Genomic DNA, 18,847 nt, shown 5'->3' with positions numbered 1-18,847 from the left:
AGCTTAAATATATTTTTTTAATAATACGAAAAAATATAGAAATGTATATATTGTAGTCATTACGTATGCACTTTGGTAAATATTAAATATGCACTTTGGTATAATATTATATATGATGTATAGTCAGAGCTGGGGAGATTACATGACAAAGTGTAGCATAAACAAGTACACACACACACACACACACACACACACACACACACACACAGTGTATTTTAAACAAAACTAAAACCGAATTCGATTTCAAGCGTGACAAATTCATCTCAAAGTAGGGAATATTTGTTGGACTTTTTCTTTGAAAGTGAACTCGGGTATGACAGCGCTGACCCGGATGTTCTCTCGCGCGTCCGTCCGGGAGCAGCTGTCTCGTGATGAGGTTTCAGTGCTGTATTCTCGCTCGCGCCAGAACAATAAAACTGAGATTATCCGGTCATTCTCAACACGGAAGACTTCCGCGCGTCTCCAGTCTTTATGACCGTCAGGCTTTGCGATGCTTTTGCACAGAAAGCTCCAAACCATATTACATCACAACTCCCATCTTCTATGTGAACGCGTCTCCTCACATCGGTCACGTGCACTCAGCTGTCACCGCGGACTGTCTGCACAGATACAAACTCTTAAAGGGATACAACTCCAGATTTGCCACAGGTATGTTTCATAAATTCATGTTGTGCATAACTGAAAGTAAGTTATGTGTGACCTTGGAGCACAAAAACAGTCATAAGTAGCACAGGTGTATTTGTAGCAATAGCCAACAATACATTGCATGGGTCAAAATGATCAATTTTTCTTTTATGCCAAAAATCATTAGGATATTAAGCAAAGATCATGTTCCATAAAGATATTTTGTGAATTTCCAACCGTTAATATATCATAACTTAATTTTTCGTTAGTAATATGCATTGCTAAGAACTTCATTTGGACAACTTTAAAGGCGATTTTCTCAATATTTTTATTTTTTTGCACCCTCAGATTCCCAAATAGTTGCATATCAGCCAATTATTGTCATATCAAACCATACATCAATGGAAAGCTTGTTTATTCAGCTTTCTGATTGATGTATAAATCAAAAATTGACTGGTTTTGTGGTCCAGGGTCACATATTCAAGAGTTATAGTGAGTTGTTTGTATGTACTCTGCAGGTACAGATGAACATGGTCTGAAGATCCAGCAGGCAGCCAGTAATGCTGGTCAAGAGCCTCTGAGCTTCTGCACTGAGGTTTCAGAGCGTTTCAAGCATGTTTTCCAGAGATGCAGTATTTCATACACGGACTACATCCGGACAACAGAGCCAAGGCACAGACAGGCCGTTGAACACTTCTGGACGGTTCTCCAGAGCAAAGGCTTCCTCTACAAAGGCACTTATGAAGGCTGGTACTCCACTCCAGATGAAAGTTTTCTCACTCCAACTCAAGTTACTGACAGCACAGACTCGGAGGGAAGACCGATCAAAGTATCCACCGAGAGCAGCCACAAGGTACCATCCATCCAGCCATCCCTCCATCCCTCCTGTGCTGCTCTGCACCATCTAGAACGGGTTGGAAAACTGGGGTGCAAGAAGTTTAGGAAAAAAAAAAAAAAAGTTTATAAAATTAAAATATAGTTAGAAAAATAGATTTAAAAAATGTAAAAATATATATATATAAACTGAAAATTGAGACTAAATTATATAAATAAGTGAACAACAAAATTAGATTTAAAATTAGTAAACAAACTTGAAAAAATTTGAATAAAATGTTAACAAATTAAAAGAAAATAACTTAACAAAATACTCAGAGTAAAGACTAAAATACAAGGGAACTAAAAATAAAAAGACAAATACAGAATGAAAATTAGATTAAAATAACGAAACAATGATTGCATAAAAATATATAACTAAAGTTAAGATAAAAATATAAGCAAACAACAAAAAGCTGATTAAATTAAATGATTAAGAGAATAATTATGCTTATTTTTTAGATTATTAAATGAAACTAAATTATATAACAAAAACTAGATTAAAATTAAATTATAATAAGTGAACTAACAGTACAGTACTAAAGTAGAAAAAAAAAGAAGTTACTTAATAGAAACGAAATATTTTCCTAATAACATTTTACATTGGTGTAATATATAGTATACCAATTTATATTCGGACAATTTAGGTCTTTAAACTAGTAGTTAGTATTATAATAGTAATAGTGTATTTTAACACACGAAGTGTAGACATCGTGAAAGATACTGAGATTTCAGCTTTTAGTGATAATGAAGGAAGCGCCGCTCGCATTCTGCCATGCCAAACCATGCACGCAGCAGCCCATGCTTGCTTTTCTGTTCAGAATAACAGTGGTTTATGTTGATGCTTAGCCTAAATAACAAATATTTTATCAGGACTTCTTGTACATACTTGTGCTGGGATGTTGAGGAACTTAGGAGAGGTTACAGAATTTAATATAAAATTCTTCGATGTACTGAAAAATTCTATATAGATTACTTTTACATGGGCTTGTGCAGGCGGGAGCGGGACAAGAAAAGATATTTCTCTGCAGGAGCACGTAGGTCTCTACTTTAAACATTACTATAGCTAGCTGAGCTAGTCCTTCGCATGAGGATGATTATATCTGGGGGTCCATGGCATCTAAAAGATAGTAAAGCCCTGATCTAGAATACATCCACAGGCTGACTGATGTGGAGTGAATATTTGGAAACAACTTCTGTAGATTTTAGAAGACTAACCCTTAAAGGGATAGTTCACAAACGAAGATTTTTAACTCAAACCGTTGCAGTCTGTCAGTCATATGTGACCCTGGACCACAAAACCAGTCTTAAGTGTCAATTTTTTAAAATTGAGATTTATACATCATATGAAAGCTGAATAAATAAGCTTTCCATTGATGTATGGTTTGTTAGGATCAGAAAATATTTGGCCGATATACAACTATTTGAAAATCTGGAATCTGAGGGTGCAATGCATATTTATGCATTTACGGTAAGAAATTTACAAAATATCTTCATGGAACATGATCTTTACTTAATATCCTAATGATTTTTGGCATAAAAGAAAAATTGATAATTTTGACCCATACAATGTATTTTTGGCTATTGCTGCAAATGTACCCCAGCGACTTAAGACTGGTTTTGTGGTCCAGGGTCACATATAATGGCGGTCAATGGGACTCACGGCTTTGAGAGAAAAAAAAACATACACAGACAAAACCAAATTAAACCCTGCAGCTCATGATGATACAACAAAGGTAAACAATGATATAAATACTGTTCAGTTTCTTGCACAGACCGATTGTTTTGTCTTTAGACCTCTATGTATCGTCACGAGCCGCAGGGTTTAATTTGGTTTTGTCTGTGTATGTTTGTTTTTTTTCTCAAAGCCATGAGTCCCATTGACTGCCATTATAGGACTGACAGAATGCAACGGTTTGAGTTAAAAATCTTCGTTTGTGTTCTACTGAAGAAGCAAAGTCACCTACATCTTGGATGCTCTTGGGGTAAGCGGGTAAACTATCCCTTTAAGTTATTAAGGGGAGCAGCACTAGTCTACTACTAGTGTTGAGTGTTGAGACCTAATCAAACTCTTCTGAAGTTCTTCAAAGTGGTATAATTGCTCTGTCCTCTCTGACAGGTGGAGTGGATGAAGGAGGACAATTACATGTTCCGCCTCTCAGACTTTCGCGCCAAATTACTTCACTGGCTGAGATCGAACCCGAAGGTCATCCAGCCGGTGAAGTTTCACGATTTGGTTCTCCGGTGGCTGGAGGACGACATCCCGGATCTGTCAGTGTCTCGGCAGAAGAGCCGGCTCCAGTGGGGAATCCCGGTCCCGGGCGATCCAGAGCAGACCATCTACGTTTGGCTGGATGCTCTGGTGAACTATCTGACGGTGGTCGGTTTCCCTCAGAATCACTCTCAATGGTGGACAGCGGTGCATCACGTCGTGGGCAAGGACATCCTCAAGTTTCACGCCATATACTGGCCGGCGTTTCTCATGGCTGCAGGGTTGCCTCTTCCTCAGGTGATATACGTTCACTCGCACTGGACAGTGGAGGGAAAGAAAATGTCCAAGAGTCTCGGAAACGTGATCAACCCTTTGGACGCCATTGAGAAGTTCAGTGTGGATGGTTTGAGATACTTTCTTCTCAGACAAGGCGTTCCTGATTCGGACTGTGACTATTATGACGATAAAGTCGTTAAGATGTGCAACAGCGAGTTAGCGGATGCTCTCGGAGGGCTGTTAAACCGCTGCACAGCTCCTCGATTAACCCCACACAGGTGTATCCTCACTTCTCCGACACCTGCTTCCCAAAGGAAGAGCTCGCTGGAAGAGCCGTCTCGGATGATTACAGAATGATGGAGGCTGTATCGGCGCTTCCGGACTTAGTAGAGCAGCACTTTGAGAATCTGCACGTCTATAAAGCGCTGGAGGCCATTAGCGCATGCGTACGGCTCACTAACGGGTTTTTACAAAGACATGCCCCGTGGAAGCTGGACCGGAACGATCCCGGAGACCGGCGGTGGCTTGATACAGTCCTTCATGTGTCTCTAGAGTGCCTCAGGTTTTATGGGATTCTCCTGCAACCTGTGGTGCCGGGACTTGCCCATAAAATTTTATCCAGGTTGGGAGTCGCGCCCGAGGAGAGAAGCTGGGATTCTCTCAAATTTTTGATGAGATATGAAGGACGAGGCTTGGAAGGAAGAGCGCTGGGTCCTGATTTGGGAGTGTTGTTTAGTCGTCTGGAGAGGAGTACGGTGAAACGGAAAACTCCCAAAATGGCAACAACAGAAGACGAGTCAAAATCTGAATGAATTCTTGAACCTTACCATGATTTAATGCAGTAATAATAAAATATAATGATGGTGTCGGGGTTGCACAGAAATTGAAGCAAACAAATGATTTAAGGTCACACGCTATACAATGTACGACAAGGCATAAAAACTGACATGATTTTTTTTAATGAGAAATACACTAAACTGAAAAATTGTACAAATTGAAATAAAATAAAAAAGGTTGCAATATTCTTATAATTTCCTGTACTTCTTTTTTACATAAACTCTTCCATGGTTCACCTCGGAATGAATCCTCTATGACTTTCAGAAATACATGTCTGAAAACAATGTTTGACTCTACTTCAGATTCTGTTAGCTTCCTCTTCTCTCAGAAAGCTCCATGTAGCAGAGAATCCGCTAACGTAGACACAAAACTACTCTTTACCACTGGTGAAATGCATTCAGACGCTCTCAGAAATATGAGTTGGTGTTCTGTCCAGGTTGAGTGCCTAAGGAAAGAAGATACAGATACAGAATTTCAAAACAGAAAATGACACATTTTAAATATCGATGACTTTGCATTTCAGCACTAAGAATGAAAAATTAAATATAAAAAGTATGAATTTAGAACATACTAGTGTTACCCCCCATCTACAGATTTTTCTAGTCGACTGGTGGCTTAAACAAATGACTACTAGTTGCATGTTTATATTAATTTGAATACTTATATATAGGGCCCTATGATTTCCAGGATGTGGAAAACACGGACAGAACTGCAAAATCCAGTCATAAAAATAGATTTTTCTGTATAATGCGAAATGTCACAGAATTTGCCAATTTTTGAATGAATAAATTGAATCAGAATGGACTAGAGTCTGTGAACATTAAACCACAGAAAGACTGTTTAAATATGAATCCTGCATGTTGTGCATGTCTCGGAGTGAATTAATGGCACACTGAACACTGTCTGTTTAATTCAAGTGAGCTTCATTGGCATGACTTGCACAGTATTGCCAAAACATTGACATATAATACATAAACATTGTCTTCAGAGCTGCTCTGAGAGTCACTTCATAAGCATTTGATAGTTTCATTTCAGAAAAACTACTGTCATATCATATACACAGAAACTTAAAGGTATTCTTGGCAACTTGTCATAATAAAAGTTAAGTTGAACTTGATAAAATTGTGACATATACATTGCTTTTGTACAACAGAATGTATTTCTTAATACTAGTACTGCAATACTACTACTAAAACTTTATTTTTTTTTAAGGAATAATCACACAATTTTAACAGCACTGTTGTGCAGCACTTTGTTTGCCAGAAACTGGAAGGGTTTAATTTTCATTGAATTGCAAGAAGAATTAAATTAATGTTTTATGCCTTCATTTAATTACCAGGAAAAACTAATTGTAAAATAAAACATATGGCATAGAATAAATTGCAATAAAAAAAAAAAAAAAAAAAAAGTTTCATTATTTCAAGACGCAGCTTTTGATTACTAAACTTAAAATGTAACCATTAAAGTGGAGTCTAGAAATGTATATATATATATATTTAAAAAATAAATAAATAAAACATTTCATTTCATAGGACCCTATATATACTTACGGAGCCTTTAATATACAGCCTATTTTGCACTCAAGCACACACATTTGCAAATGTAATGACAATGTGTCAGAAAAAATAGCAAGGAGATGTTTTAATCATTTATTAATAAACTAGTGTTGTCTGTGTCAGTGGCAAGTAGCCTATACACTTGAGTTTCATTCATTTTTGTGACGCGCTCCAGTTGAGTTTTACTTTGCTGTTGTTGCTGCTAGGCTTGTTGACTGAAATGGCAGAAAGTGCATCCTTTTTGTTTACTTTACCAAACGTTTTCTTGATATTGTGAGTGTATACATATATAAGTACACCCTTTAAACTTTCAAGTGATGTATTACTCTTATCTGCATGAGCAAAAATGACAACATATTTTAAGTTGTCTCCACCAAAAACCAATGCCAGTGCAGTAGCACGTTAATAGCTTTCACTTAATAGCTAACACTTGGATATGAGCCTAAGTGCACACATTTATCTAGGTTAATGTTAGAGTGAGCAGCTGTGTTAAGTTGCTACTAACATATTTCACTTACAAATGATAAGCCATATTTGACTAACATTTTCTTGATTATTGGGGGCAGCCCTACAATAAATAAGGATTCATGTTGGTATTGTCCAATATCCTGCCATGAGCATTTGAAAATGTTTGGAGGGCAATGTATATTAAGCAAAAACACAATAGTGTGTCATGCTTGTTTGAAACAGAGTAATGTAAATATTGAAGCATACTTGAGAGCTGCTGCTGGAGCTGTCGGACCAGTGCTGCAGTCTGCTGCTGCTGCTGGGTCTGCTGCATGCCTTGCCGAGGGAACTGAGACAAAATACAGAAGAAAATGTACAGAATATCCAAAAAGTAAAGCAATAAGCCACAGAAGCTTCTAGAACTGTTTTATAATGTCTATCTACTAGGGCTGTGACAATAAATCAATGCATTGTGAATCGAGAAATGATTATGCATCCAAATGCATGGCGATTCTCTCTTGATTTGATTCTGAGCTTAGTTTGTAACAGCAGATGGCACTGCATGCCTTAGAAACAGCTGCATTCTGCTCGTTTCCAATTCCTTACACATGCACTACTTGAACTTAAATAATCATTCATACAGTTAAAAAAAAAAAAAAAAGAGAAGTCTGTCATTCTGTCAAGATGAAAGAAGGTCTTGCGGGTTTGGAACGACATGAGGGTGAGTAATTAATGACAGAATTTTCATTTTTGGGTGAACGTACCCTTTAATCTCATGTTACAAGGTGCAAGTACATTTAATCACTTACATGACTCAAAGCACAAACGCTCTTCTTCGTGAGCATTTAGGTGTGCGGTTAAAAACTAGCCTAGAGTGCCGTCTGCTGTTAAAAACTAAGCTCAGAATGGATTCCAGAGAGAATCACGATGCATAATGATAATCTGAGAATCGATCCACCAATCACGATGCATCGATTTATTGTCTCAGCTCTAGTAGATGGGGCTGGGATGATAAATCGATGCATCGTGCTTCAAACACTCTTGTAATTTGCTTCAACCTTTTTGAACTGTATGAAAGATTATTTAAGTTCAAGTGGTGCATGTGTAAGGAATTGGAAGCAAGCACAGTACAGCGGTTTCTAAAGCACGCAGTGCCATCTGCTGTTACGAACTAAGCTCAGAATCAATTCAAGAGAGAATCGCCATGCATTCCGATAATCTCAGATTCCATGCAGAACAATTACTCGATTCGTGATGCATCGATTTATTGTCCCAGCCCTACCATCTACCCACTTTTCCACCCCTTTGTGTTTCAGTACATGGTGTATTTTAAAAGTGCATGGTCTCACCATGGGCTGCATCCCCAGGGCCTGAGCAGGAGGCTGGGCTGATGACACCTGCTGCTGTTGTTGAACCTGCTGCTGTTGTTGAACTTGCTGCTGCTGAACCTGCTGAGGCTGAACCTGCTGCTGCTGTTGCACTTGTTGCTGAACCTGCTGCTGCTGCACCTGCTGCTGTAAGACAAACACACAAATGCAATAACTTTACAGGTGAATCGCTGAAATGTAGGCGTTATGTGAAATGTGCAGTATCCCACAATGCAGAGCTGGGCGATATAACCTAAAATCGAAACTTCGATTAATTGAACAATTTACCTCGATTACAATTATCAAACTATTATTTATTAATTTTTTTGTCCTCACAGTTAATTAAAGATTCGTACTGTAAATATACTCAGCTATTAAAGATGGGATATTTATTCTAATGAAAGAGTGTTTCTCTTATCTTTGTGATTTTAAAAATAATTGAAGGAAACAGAGTATTTATGATTATTTGTTGAATATTTCAAACAATTAAAAATCAAAGCTTGCTTGAAATGAATATGTCTTATGAAAAAGTCACATTTCAGTTTTATTGTAAAAATTGTTTTAAAATTAGAATATAAAATTTTTTTTGCAAACAAAATAAATTAATATTGCCACGCCAAAATTAGAAAATTACTATCATCTCCTGCAAACAAAATACATTTTAAATATTGTCATGCGAAAAGTAGAAAATAATAACTTGCATCTCCTGTAAACAAATGTTTTAAAATAATGAATGTAAATAAACACTGCTGATTAAGAGCACCATCTCAGTGAGCTTGTCCTGTCAAGTATTTACTCTAGGTTTTTACTGGCCATTCACACAGAACATGTCTTTGCGTCTAAAACCGCGAGATACAGCGCTCAGGAATGGTTAAAAAAAAAAAAAAAAGTGCAGAACATATCTATGGTGCAGAATGCCTACTCCGCCGTGTTGCCGTTAAACACAAAATGGGGCATGCTAACTTGCTACTGTAAACAAAAGCTTGCAACGCTTGCCCCGCCTCCGGGGTCTTCTAATTGGTCCACTGTTTTGGAACTGACATTGATGAGCGGCTCTGCGTGTAAAAATATTTAACATGCCACTCACGTGTGAGATGCTGCAAAAGTACGTACTCTGAGAGCTGGATGCTGTCTGATCATCTGTTGCTGTTGGACTTGTTGGACTTGTTGGGCTGCTTGTTGTTGTTGCTGTTGCTGTTGCTGCTGCTGCTGCTGCTGCTCCATCATCTGATTGGGCCTCATGTTGGGGTGCATGCCCTGCGCTGCCAAGTGACCTTGACCCAGGCCGTGCATCATAGTCGTCTGCTGCATGGGCTGATGGGAAAACCTGAAACAGATGGTGAAGGTTGAGCTTATTTGTTTTACACTCCTTCAAAAGTAGGGTTGTGCAGTACAACGTTACTAAATAAGTATGGGGTAATGCTTTAGATTAAATGTGCAGTATGTAATATTGATAAATAGTGGTTGAAATAGGTACTGCAGTCCAAATTCAAAACATTGGAGAGTGTTGGTTCTCCCACCCCATCTCTTTGGACTCGATGCTCAGATGGGTTGCCAGATTGAGGACATGCAACAGGAATGAGTGCAATTGACAATGGAATGTGATGAGCCTTATACTGTAAGTTGATTTATTTGTGTTTTTTAACACGCTGTATTTTCCACCAACTGCCAACCTGGGGTGTCGAAAATACTATTGAATAAACTGGCAGTGGGCGGAGTGACAGACAAAAACAAAAACAGACATTCCGACAAGGAACACACATTTCAAACAAGAATAACTGGCTGTAGCATTGTTTTTCTGAGAAACAAGTGTGAACTAAATGTTTCCTAAACATGGTATTTTTAAGCTTTAGCACAGTCAAAAATGTACTTACAGCACCTTTAAGGAACACATTCATTATTAACTATTAACTCTGATAATCTTTGGTAGCTCCTTTGAAGGCATCTTGAGTAAAACGACTCCACATTTAACGAATTACATAAAAAAAAAAAAAAAAAAAGAGACCTGAACTGAAAGTGGCAAAGCTGGATTTACATATCATTTTTTTGTTGTTGCAAGTTTGTTGCGCATAACTCCTAGGGTGTATTCCAGAAAGCAGGTTGTGTGACATACCCGGATATGTTTGAGGATAAGTGAGCGGATAACCTCAGCTTTCGGTTCCAAAATCGGCGGTTACTTTCAGGGTATGTAAGTAACCATAGCAACTTGCTCTCTGAAGATAACCTGCTCCGGAGCAGGTTATGTTCCAGGGTTAGTTCACTTCAGCGCTATCAGAGCACGTATGATCTACTGACGAGCCTTCAGTGGGCGTGACAGCTAGCACACAATATTATTACAATACAGTTATGTATATAGCCTAATATATAGTTGTATGCTATTTTAATGATAAAGCGCTAATATAAGTAATAAATAAGGTTAGCCTATATATTGCTCTAATATGGTTATTATATTTTATTGGCATATATAAGTTATCTGTATAAATTATAAAACACTATTAAAATGTAATGTTTAATTTATTATATTAGCCTATATATATATGCTAATATAATTTATTACATTTTATATTATCATCTCACACATGGATCGGCATTTTCTATAATGTATTTCTATAATAAAAATACATATCTTTTATAAATAAATATCTATATAAACACAATTTAATTAGGAATTAATATTAAGAATTTCAGAGTTTTAGCTTCTGAGAGAAGCTTTTACCAGTTATCATAATGTAGAGTGTTAAAGGTGCCATAGAATGCATTGATACAATATTTTAAATTGTTCTTCGATATCTACATAGATGGTACGTGGCTTAGGTAAGGGCAAAAATTCTCCAGAAACGGTTTTACATGTGCATTTACAACCCTAGGATTTCTCCCTAGAATGAAATGGTCTGTTATTACCTTATTTGGAAGGGTCATGAATAATAACGATGAGCTCTGGCTCATTTCAGTAGCTCAAACAGCAGGAAGGAAACACAAGGAAAAAATATATTTTTTAATACATTCTCACGCAGTTATATCAGGGAGCCGCTATTAATATGCTGGGCATTGAAACTGCTTTCAATGCGGCAGTACTTACCACACATTTTACAAGATTAGATGCTTTGTCAGTGGTGCTCAGGATCTGTAAATCATTCGCCATCATCCTCAGTCATCTCTCCTTACTCTGTTTATGTGGTAAGTGAAATCTTATGTACTGCAATGTAACAGGCTACCGTTAGCAAGGAGCTAACCATGTCCCTTTAGTGGCTCGCGTTATTTTATTAGAACGCATTATTTGCTTTCCGTGGAGAAAACAATAGTGTTTGAGGCTCACGGTATGTCATTTCCACGTACAGAACTCTTATTATTCAATTATGCCAAGGTAAATACAGTTTTCCATTCTATGGCACCTTTAATTTATATTGGTAATATAATAAATCAGGAAACTAGGTGAGGTAAAATAAACCATGTGTAAGAGTTGACATTCTATTGATTTGTGGTGCAATAATTTTGATGATTTTTCTCAAATGGCAACAGTCATGATCAGCAATCACAATTTTAATTGAGCAAAAAAATTGCGATTATTAGTTTAACCATTATGAAGCATGACTAAAATTGACAGACTTTTAGTAAACTAAAACTTGACTGAAAAAAAAAAACAAAACAAAAACAAGATATCTAAATATGATCAAAATGAAAAAGGGCATGACACAGGACAAGGACCAAATTAAAAACAGCTGACAAAATTAACACTACATTTAGCAAATAAGATTATTTTAGAGAAGGTGCTAGGACCAGGACTAAGCCAGGCAGTTTTGTCTGTGACTAACCTTTGCGTGTTCGGCATTGTGTGTGTGTATGCTGCAGGAGCCTGCTGATGGACGTAGCCACTAGGCCTCTGCTGCATTTGCCTAAGAGAGTCCACCATGCCTGGGTTTGTACCAGGATGTCCCCCCTGGAAGCCCTGGTTACCGTACGAGGTAGGAACTATTCCACCAGGCTGAGAGGGGTGTGGCTGCATCCCCATGTGTGAACCGTAAGTGGTGTAGCCCTGGGAAATATTCTGAAGAGAGAAACATGGACTGTTATCTCCAGATTTCAGTGAATGCTAAACAAATCAACACTGCAAATTTGCCTATACTTGCCTGTGTCGGCTGCATTGATGGATACTGTTGATTAGGTGCCACTTGTCTAATCTGCTGTCCAAGTAAATGATTATGATTCTAGATAAGTGCAAACAGAGCATTAAAAAAAACCACGAATGCCTTCCATTTCCTGAAAATGATCATCCAACCTTTCTGAATTAAACATTCACAAACCACCAGGAGACAAAAAAAAAAAACACAGATGGTGCTTGCTCATGGTAACATCTCCATGACGGTCTACATCAATGGTTTTCAAACTTTAAGAGCTACTCATTTTTTGCTTCTTAAACTGAGGTGACCCATATATGGAAGCTTGTTTCTGCCACTGAATAAAAAAAAAAATGTAAAAAAAAGGTAGCTGCGACTCTCTCACAATTAACTTTTTTTCTCAAAAACGTGTGATATAAACTCACAGTTGTGAGTTATAAAGTCAGAATTGTGTGTTAGAAAGTTAGAACTACGATATATATACATGGAATTCTGAGAAATAAAGTCAGAACTGTGAAATATAAACACAATTTTAAGAACATAGCCTTTTTCCTCAGAATTGGACTTGCAATTGCAAGTTTTTTAATTCTGAGAAAAGGTCAAAACTGTGAAAGTCAGAACTGCGAGTTTATATCTCGCAACTCCAAATTTCTCACAATTCAGAATTTATATTCTACATTTCCTACTTTGCAACTAAGTTTATATCACAATTCTGAGAGAAAAAAAAAATTGAGTTGTGTGCAATAAAGTCGCAATTCAGTGTTCTAAATTAGAATTGTGATATACAAACATGCAATTCTGAGAAATAAAGTCAGAATTGTGAGATATAAACTCGCAATTAAGAAAATAGTCTATTTCCCCTCAGACTTGGACTCTCAATTATGAGTTTCTCACAATTCTGAGAAAAGAAGTCAAAATTGTGAGGAAAGAGTCAGTATTACGATATAAACTGGCAATTGCAAAAAAAAAAAAAGTCCATTTATATCTTGCAATTCCAAATTTCTCGCAACTGAGAATTTGTATCATGCAACTCTGAGAAAAAAAGTCAGAATTGTGAGATAAAAAGGTCGCAATTCCATTAAAAAAAATAAATGAATAAATTTAGTGGCTTAAAATGGACTTCCATACTCACATATACAACCATTTACATGCAATCAAGTCAAGCCATAATAATACTTGTTGCCAAGTCTGCGGTTTTACCACAGAATTAAAGCGGTCTCCCCAGAACACTATTTTGATGGAAGGGACCCCCAGTGGAGCGGAAAATTGCAGAAAATACACAATTATCTGATTAGCACTTGGGCTGGTTTTGTTTTGCAGACCTGGCTACCCTGTTATTTTATCAAAATTTGTTGTTTGCTTTTGATATCCGAAGGAGGGTTTGGACCCAGAAATGGTGACACATGATATCAGACTTCTCCAAGTCAAGGCATTAGTCCTAAAATGTGGGGCCACTGCAGTGCATGTTTGCCTGAGCAAGCACCAATAATTACAGGACATGCAATAAAATGACAAAGCAGATGAACTAATCAGACAAAATACAACAAAACCATGTGTTTTTGGTCTGGGGTCTTGATCAGTAAAACCAGACTCACCAGTCTGACCTGTAGCTGATGACGGAGAATCTGCCCCTGAGGCATGCTCTGAGGGGGCTTGTAGCCCATCTGGAACTGCTTGTCCATTCCCATCATGTTGCCCATGCCACCCTGCATATTAGGCATGCTGTAGGCGGGACGTGGAGGAATTTTGCCCATAGGACCTCTGGGACGGAAAGGAGGCTCTAAACCGGGGCCTCCTTAGCGGAGAAAAATACGAAAAAAAAGCATAAAAGACAAGTAAAAAAATATATTAATAGATAATGTCCTAAATGCATATCATGATTTATGAAGTTCAACCATAGAAGAGGTTAAAAGGCATGCACTGACCTGGCGGCAGAGGCTGGTTTTGGGCATACATGGTCATTGGAGGCTGGTAGCCCATTCGGAAAGACATGTTTGACTGGCCCATGTTCATGAGATCAGGAGCCATGCCCGGCGTGTACTGCATGACTGGGTTGTGCGGCTTGTAGTCCTAAACCACAGGAAATGATTGCAATTTTAATAGAAAACTTGATTTTATGACTTTTTAACTCTTTCCCATGCTGCCATTGAAAGAATTTTCCAGCTTTCCGTGTTTTCACTGTTATACAGCAGGAGGAGCTATTTCACATCTTCTGAAAGAATAATCCCCTTGTCCAGATACCAGGAAATATGTCATATAAGTAGTCAAGTGCAAAGTCCTCAAGTGTGGGTATTTGGACAAGACAATTGAATACAGAGTCAAAAACATGGGCGAAGAAGCAGGAACAAGCAATTGCGTATTTAAGCAGATGCATCTGTGAAATAACGTGATCATCAAACACTGAACAGCATATAAATCAAAACTCCCTAATGTTACAGAATAAAATGTTGACTCAGGAAGTGGTATAGGACTGTGGAGCTTTGGGGGTTTTGATGGAAGCGATCGACTCCATCTATGGTTTAATCATCGCTCTGAATCTGATCCAGACTTTAAAATGTCGCTTTTCATAAAACTTGCCCACAGTGCTGATAAAAAAAAAAGAAGAATGCATGAAGCTAGAATCATTTTTTGTTTGTTTGTTTAAAAGCAGATGCTCTGTTCTCTTTTTTGAGATATTTATGTAATAAAATACTCTAAGGGACATTAAAATTTTGTGAAAATGATCAAAAATGCTGGCGGTGGCCGGCAACATTTATTTTTTATTTTTTTTTAAACGCTAACAGGGAAAGAGTAAAGAAAAATACTTCTAAAAGATCTAATAAAAATATATACAGGAAATGCATTTTTTTTCTCATATGTACCTCTTGTTTATTTGCAGATGCCGGTTTCTTTTTCTTTTTCTTCTTAGCGGGGTCAGGTGCGACATTAGAGACGTTCTTCTCCGGCTTCCCTGGATCCACCTTCTTGTCCGGCTCAGGAGGCACGGGTGTGGGTGGCTCTTCCTCCTCTTGGGGCAGATTGAGGGGCGCCAGATAGTAACTGCGCTGTTTGGGCTTTATGTGAGTGTGGTAAAGCAGGAGCCGCTGCTGCTCCTCATACTTCGTGACTTTGCGGTCGACCCGCACAGTCCCAAACCAGCCCCAGGACAGCGGAGCCGAGTGCTTCAGGCCCTCGAACACGTCCCAAGGAGAAATCTTCTGCTTAGTCGACACCTGAAGACCCTGTATGTGAGAAATCACAGTGCAAAGGTAAGCGAATGGCCAGAAGCTGAGCAGCGCTACAACACTGATAAGCTGCTACGTACCTCTTTTTCAAAACCAGCTATTTTGTTGCCCTTTGTGTCAATGAGTGATCCCTGGGGCTCACAGGTGATAACATCACGTGTCTGCTTGGGCAGAGGCAGCAACTGCCGCACTTTCTCCAAACTCTCGGACTGACGGTCACCAAGCTCTTTCTGCAGGGCAAAGCAAAGCGTCTTACATTTCCAGAAGAAAAGTGAGTGGCAACTTGCCTGTGCAAAATCACTGCGGGTCGGTAAGATGTTTTTGAAAGAACATCACAATATCTTTTATGCTCACCATCTGTCCATTAATTATTTATAGCGCACCAGCCACCCAATAATCGCAATAAGCTTTGTACTTTGTTACTTTAATATAACACAAAGTCTCAGCTTTCAAATTATCCGCGTTCCTTATCGACTTGACTAAGAAAAGCCTGTTCTGGTTTTCTAAGCAGTATCAGTATTGCTCAGTCTCACCCTGAGTTTCTTGACCAGGTTCATGTAGGCCCTCTTATTCTCCTCCATGCTGCCCTGAGAGATGCTGGACATGTCAGCCGCCAGAGTGCCGTTAATCAACACGCTCAGCATGTCTAACACCGTAGTGAAGAGCTCACTAATAGAAAACAACAAACATCTTTCAAATTAGACAGTATGGCAATGACGATCAGAGACTGAATGAGGGGAGTGTAAGATCTCACTTGTTAGACTGCATGTCCACTGTGCCACTGCTGATGATGTCCAGCAGAAGCACCGCCCACTCCGTCGTCTGCTGTGTGCTTCGCTGCACCGTATCAAACATCCCACCCACCTAGACCATGTGACACGAAATAACAAATGAGCTCAGTGCAGTTTAACCACATCTTGGTAGGGTTGGATATCGTTTGAATTTTATTGATTCTGATTCCAATAAGATAAAAAAATCCAATATAAATTTTTTATTTAGATGTCAAACATTTATTCTTTGTGTTTTTGCGAAGCATTCTGTTGCAGGTAAATAACATGAGCAAAAATCAGCAGCCTAAAGAACACTTAGAAGAGGAACTTTTGCCTATGCTTTTAACAAAATACCACAGCAAAAACAACTAGACTTATATAAATTTCAAATATTAAAGTGTTAAAGACAAGTAAACAGTCAGTAATAAAACAGGAAGTCAATTAGCAATAGCATAAATACATAAAAATACAGAAACTGTAATTAAAAGTTTAAAAACACTGCATAGTTTTATTTTCATAAATAAAATCTAAATTAAAGTTATTAAAGATATTCAGTCAAGATGATTTTCTTTTGTTCTTTGCTTAACATTATTGACAGGCAGCGCGTTTATTAGGCTGCTGTCTCTTTAACACCAAACGCACACAGATCTAAAAATACTGTACATGTGCGTTTTCTTTCTCATCTGTTTACATTCACTTTAGACAAAAACGGCTGTTTTTATGATGATATACTGACGTAGTATCTTGGTGACTTTCATTTGTCTTTTAGGCAGAGTTTAACCTCTGGCACACAATACGAGGAAATGAGATTGATGAGAGGCAGATCAACACACAGATTGTACTTGTTTGGGCAGCCTGAGGCCAGATGATGTATGAGAGAAAGAGATAACTGTTGCGCACCAGATTGAGTCGCAGCTTCAAGGCCTCGTGCATCATCTGCTTGGCCTTGCAGTCGTCCTGGTACTGGTCCTCACGCCAGTTAGTCACAATCTGATAGGGGAATACATCACATCAGTCCACGGAGATGAGATGCATTTGATTGACAGTGTCACGGTGTGTGTTGATGAGGTACCTGCTGGACTTGGCTGTAGAGGGACGTCAGGAGACCCTCTCTCTGCTCGTCTTGTCCTTTGAGACACGTCAGCACCAGTGAAAGGAAGGGCTGCTGGCTCAGGAGAGACATACTGAAAGAGAAAACAAAGGAAATGCTCATTCTCGATAGCACAGTCACACTTGTTAATTATTGTGATAAGCACAAAACAAAAGGCACACACACAAATAGTTGTTTTGTTTTTTTAGCTTAAGGCAACTTTAGGCAGTGTTCATGTCAACGGGCAACCAGGTGAGACACAGGGCCCATGATCGATCTAATGTATCCAGTTAGAAATTTTTTACCCATTCTCAAATGGGAAAGTGCCCAAGAAATATTGCTTAAAAAAAAGTTGCCCGGCAAAATTGCCTCTTGTATCATGAACTTAAAAAAGTTACTTAGAATCAAACTTACACTACTGTTCACAAGTTTGGGGTCAGTAAGAGTTTTAGTGAAAACCCCTTCAAATATACCTCATGTTTCTAGAGATATTCAAAAGAGGTAAATAAAACAAATAAAAGGTATTTTAATTATAATTAATATTTTAACTACACACATTCATTGTGTTACCTCGTTTGAATACCTATATTATATTTTTATATATGTGTTTAAGTATAGTAGTATGGTTGTAAAGGCATTTATAATGTTACAAAATATTTCAATTTTAAATAAATCCTGTTCTTTTGAATTTATATTCATCAAAGATACTATAACTAAATCACAGTTCTGACAAAAATATTAAGCAGCACAACTGCTTTTCACATTGATAAGATCAGCATATTAGAATGATTTCTGAAGGAACATGTGAAACTGATGCTGAAAATTCATCTTTTTAAATCACAGGAATAAATTACATTTTAAAATGTATAAAATATTTTAAATTGTAGCAATATTTCAAAATATGACTATTTTTGATCAAATAAATGCAGCCTTAGTAAGCATAAGAGATGTCTTTCAAAAACATATTTAAACTTTTTCAAAAACAGCCAGTCCCAAGCTTTTGAATGGTAGTATAATTTTGTTGCTTACTATTTAGAACCAACTTCGTTTCAAAAACCTAGTGAGCAGCACATCTAGTCAACATGTGTAGGTACATTTGAGGCAATAACATCAGGAGAAAAGCAACAGTGTAAATGTTGCAACAGCTTAAAAGTCTAGTACCTTTTTTGTTTCTGCCGATCTCTTTCTTTCCGTGAGGAGGGACCCAGGTGCTGTCCCTTCTCCAGCTCTTCACCGGCGGCCTTCAGCACGTGACCCTGCACTGAGGTGGGCAGCTTACCAATCAGAGGGGCCACTAACCAGACCCCTGAACGCTCGGAGGAACTGGAGGAAACACATCAATAACAACAGTATTTGAGAAACACGCAGGGCATCGCTCTATTCTTACAGCATAGACATCGATAGGAACATTGATTGGTGTTGTTTGAAGAAGAGAAGGCCAGTCCATCAATTCCAT

The 18,847-nt window shown here is 38.1% G+C and overlaps 2 protein-coding genes across 10 annotated transcripts in view; one reads left to right on the top strand and one right to left on the bottom strand.

The window, feature by feature from the left end:
* Window positions 1–317: 317 nt before the first annotated feature.
* Window positions 318–4,798, top strand: mars2 (methionyl-tRNA synthetase 2, mitochondrial). Its single transcript, XM_058797773.1, is given in 4 exon segments — window positions 318–648; window positions 1,143–1,477; window positions 3,617–4,247; window positions 4,250–4,798. Coding segments are annotated over 4 exon segments (1,791 nt in total). The 5' UTR covers window positions 318–371; the 3' UTR covers window position 4,798.
* Window positions 4,799–4,923: 125 nt separating this feature from the next.
* med12 (mediator complex subunit 12) overlaps window positions 4,924–18,847 on the bottom strand; it is a 42,857-nt gene continuing 28,933 nt past the window's right edge. For 2 of the 9 annotated variants that reach the window (XM_058797764.1, XM_058797765.1), the window contains exons 30-44: window positions 18,553–18,714; window positions 17,374–17,485; window positions 17,202–17,291; window positions 16,286–16,395; window positions 16,065–16,221; window positions 15,612–15,761; window positions 15,169–15,528; window positions 14,233–14,377; window positions 13,903–14,102; window positions 12,320–12,397; window positions 12,005–12,237; window positions 9,306–9,519; window positions 8,175–8,339; window positions 7,093–7,174; window positions 4,924–5,267 (exon numbers count right to left, since the gene is read on the bottom strand). In XM_058797764.1, the coding sequence (XP_058653747.1) occupies window positions 5,230–5,267; window positions 7,093–7,174; window positions 8,175–8,339; window positions 9,306–9,519; window positions 12,005–12,237; window positions 12,320–12,397; window positions 13,903–14,102; window positions 14,233–14,377; window positions 15,169–15,528; window positions 15,612–15,761; window positions 16,065–16,221; window positions 16,286–16,395; window positions 17,202–17,291; window positions 17,374–17,485; window positions 18,553–18,714 (2,296 nt within the window). In that variant the 3' untranslated portion in view covers window positions 4,924–5,229. The remainder of the gene's footprint in view (window positions 5,268–7,092; window positions 7,175–8,174; window positions 8,340–9,305; window positions 9,520–12,004; window positions 12,238–12,319; window positions 12,398–13,902; window positions 14,103–14,232; window positions 14,378–15,168; window positions 15,529–15,611; window positions 15,762–16,064; window positions 16,222–16,285; window positions 16,396–17,201; window positions 17,292–17,373; window positions 17,486–18,552; window positions 18,715–18,847) is intronic. The other 7 variants (XM_058797769.1, XM_058797771.1, XM_058797766.1 and 4 more) reach the window with 6 other exon arrangements.

Source organism: Onychostoma macrolepis, chromosome 14 (genome assembly GCF_012432095.1).
Source record: "Onychostoma macrolepis isolate SWU-2019 chromosome 14, ASM1243209v1, whole genome shotgun sequence".
Classification (NCBI taxonomy): Eukaryota; Metazoa; Chordata; class Actinopteri; order Cypriniformes; family Cyprinidae; genus Onychostoma; species Onychostoma macrolepis.
The sequence above is the reverse complement of the archived record's forward strand: the minus strand, read 5'-3'. Positions and strand labels throughout refer to the sequence as shown.